The sequence below is a fragment of the Asparagus officinalis genome, chromosome 5 (assembly GCF_001876935.1).
Source record: "Asparagus officinalis chromosome 5, Aspof.V1, whole genome shotgun sequence".
In the NCBI taxonomy this organism is placed as follows: Eukaryota; Viridiplantae; Streptophyta; class Magnoliopsida; order Asparagales; family Asparagaceae; genus Asparagus; species Asparagus officinalis.
Window position 1 is genome coordinate 113,869,433 of NC_033798.1, and position 1,651 is coordinate 113,871,083.

Genomic DNA, 1,651 nt, shown 5'->3' on the forward strand with positions numbered 1-1,651 from the left:
CCATTTTCTCTTCTCTTTTAACCGTGCCGGGAGGACAAAAAATTAAGGAACAAGAAACGGAAATAATTATGAAAAAAGACGAGGGTGATTTTTGCAAGAAGTACCATACCTCTCCGCCGGCGGCGGCAGGAGATCCGCCGTCTGAGATCGACGCAGCCGACACAAACGGTTCAGTTAAGCGAGTCCGCAATAAATCGGACACGTCATCGACGGCGTCTTCGTCTCTTCTTCGTCTTCCTCCTCTCCTCAGTCTTCTACGACGTCGAGTCAACGCCTTCGGACTCCGACGTGATGGAATTAGGCGCTGGGGAAGTTACGGTTTTGACTCGACGGCGAGATCGGAGATGAGGTGACGCCGCCCGCAACTAAGCTCCCGTGCTTATCGCACGGGTCGGTGTCGATTCTTGGAAGGCGGCGGAGATGGAGACGCGTTGACGGTGCTTCCGGCGATCGGAGAGCGGCCGGAGACGTCGAAGTACGACTTCTTCGGTGTCTACGACGGCCACGCGGTCCTCAGGTGGCGGCGGCGTGGTAGGGAGAGCTGCACGCTGTTCTTGCTGACGTGGCGAGCGGAGAACTGGCCGGAGGGGATGGGCCGGTGAGGAGGTGGAGGGAGGTCATGGTCGAGTGCTTCGCCAGGGTTGACGAGGAGTGGCGACGGCGGCGGGCGGATCGAGGGCGGAGGCGACGGAGAGGACAGTGGGGTCCACCGCGGTCGTGCGGTGGTGGGATCCACTCAGATTGTGGTGGCAACTGCGGAGATTCGAGGGGGTTTGTCGAGAGGTGGGGTCGCTGTTCCGCTTTCGTCTGATCATAAGGTATAGGGATTCGATCTTTTATTGAACTTGTTGAATTAGGATTAAAAAATAGTATTTTTTTATTTTTTATTTTTTTTTTCTGGGTTAGCATGTGTTATTCATGCTATAATTGGTTCCATTTCTCGAAAAAGAATAGGTTTTTATCAATTCAGCACTTAGTTTTTGATATAATTACGGAAAACTGCTCTTTGATGCATCAGTTTGCTATGAATCTTTGAGAATTTTGACGAATTATCCTTTTAATTTTTAAATCTTTAAATATACTTGTATCCTGATAGCACCTGATAAAAGGTAGTCCTTGTGGGTTTTTTTTCACGGTGGGAAATATACCCCACCGTTGTGGATTTTTTCCTGCTCTGTTGAGGAATTTACAATTTGGATCCCTCAACCATTAGCTTTTATGTTTTGGTGCAATTTTTCTTGTGTGGACTTGGTTTGGGTTTACCAGGTATCAACGTCTGATACTGTTGTTTGTGTTGTGGTGCAAATTTTTTTCACACGTTACTAAAAACTACTTGGTTTGGTGCAATTTTTTTTCACGCGCTACTAAAATCTACTTGGTTTGCTTCTTGTTGCTAGAGTTTTTTTGGGATGCAGGAACTTAATACCAAGCATGAATTTGTAGTGAGGTGTCTCATTCTCTTTCACTCTTCAACCAACGTGAATGTGGTCCCCTATTTAAATGAGTGGATGTGAATGTACCAAGCACAAGAACTTATGCTTGTACCAATTTCGTTTTAGCTATAAGGCATTAAAGTTCATCTCACTTTCATATGTGCAATTATTGCTTCTTGTTGCAATTTTTTTTTGGGGTGGGGTGGGGGGGGGGGGGA

At 47.0% G+C, this 1,651-nt stretch overlaps 1 protein-coding gene across 1 annotated transcript in view; it reads left to right on the forward strand.

Moving 5' to 3' along the window:
- Positions 360-1,651, forward strand: part of LOC109840753 (probable protein phosphatase 2C 51) — a 6,996-nt gene continuing 5,704 nt past the window's right edge. Inside the window, 3 exon segments of the mRNA XM_020409505.1 lie at positions 360-650; positions 653-715; positions 718-818. Of these exon segments, the coding sequence (XP_020265094.1) occupies positions 620-650; positions 653-715; positions 718-818 (195 nt within the window). The 5' untranslated portion in view covers positions 360-619.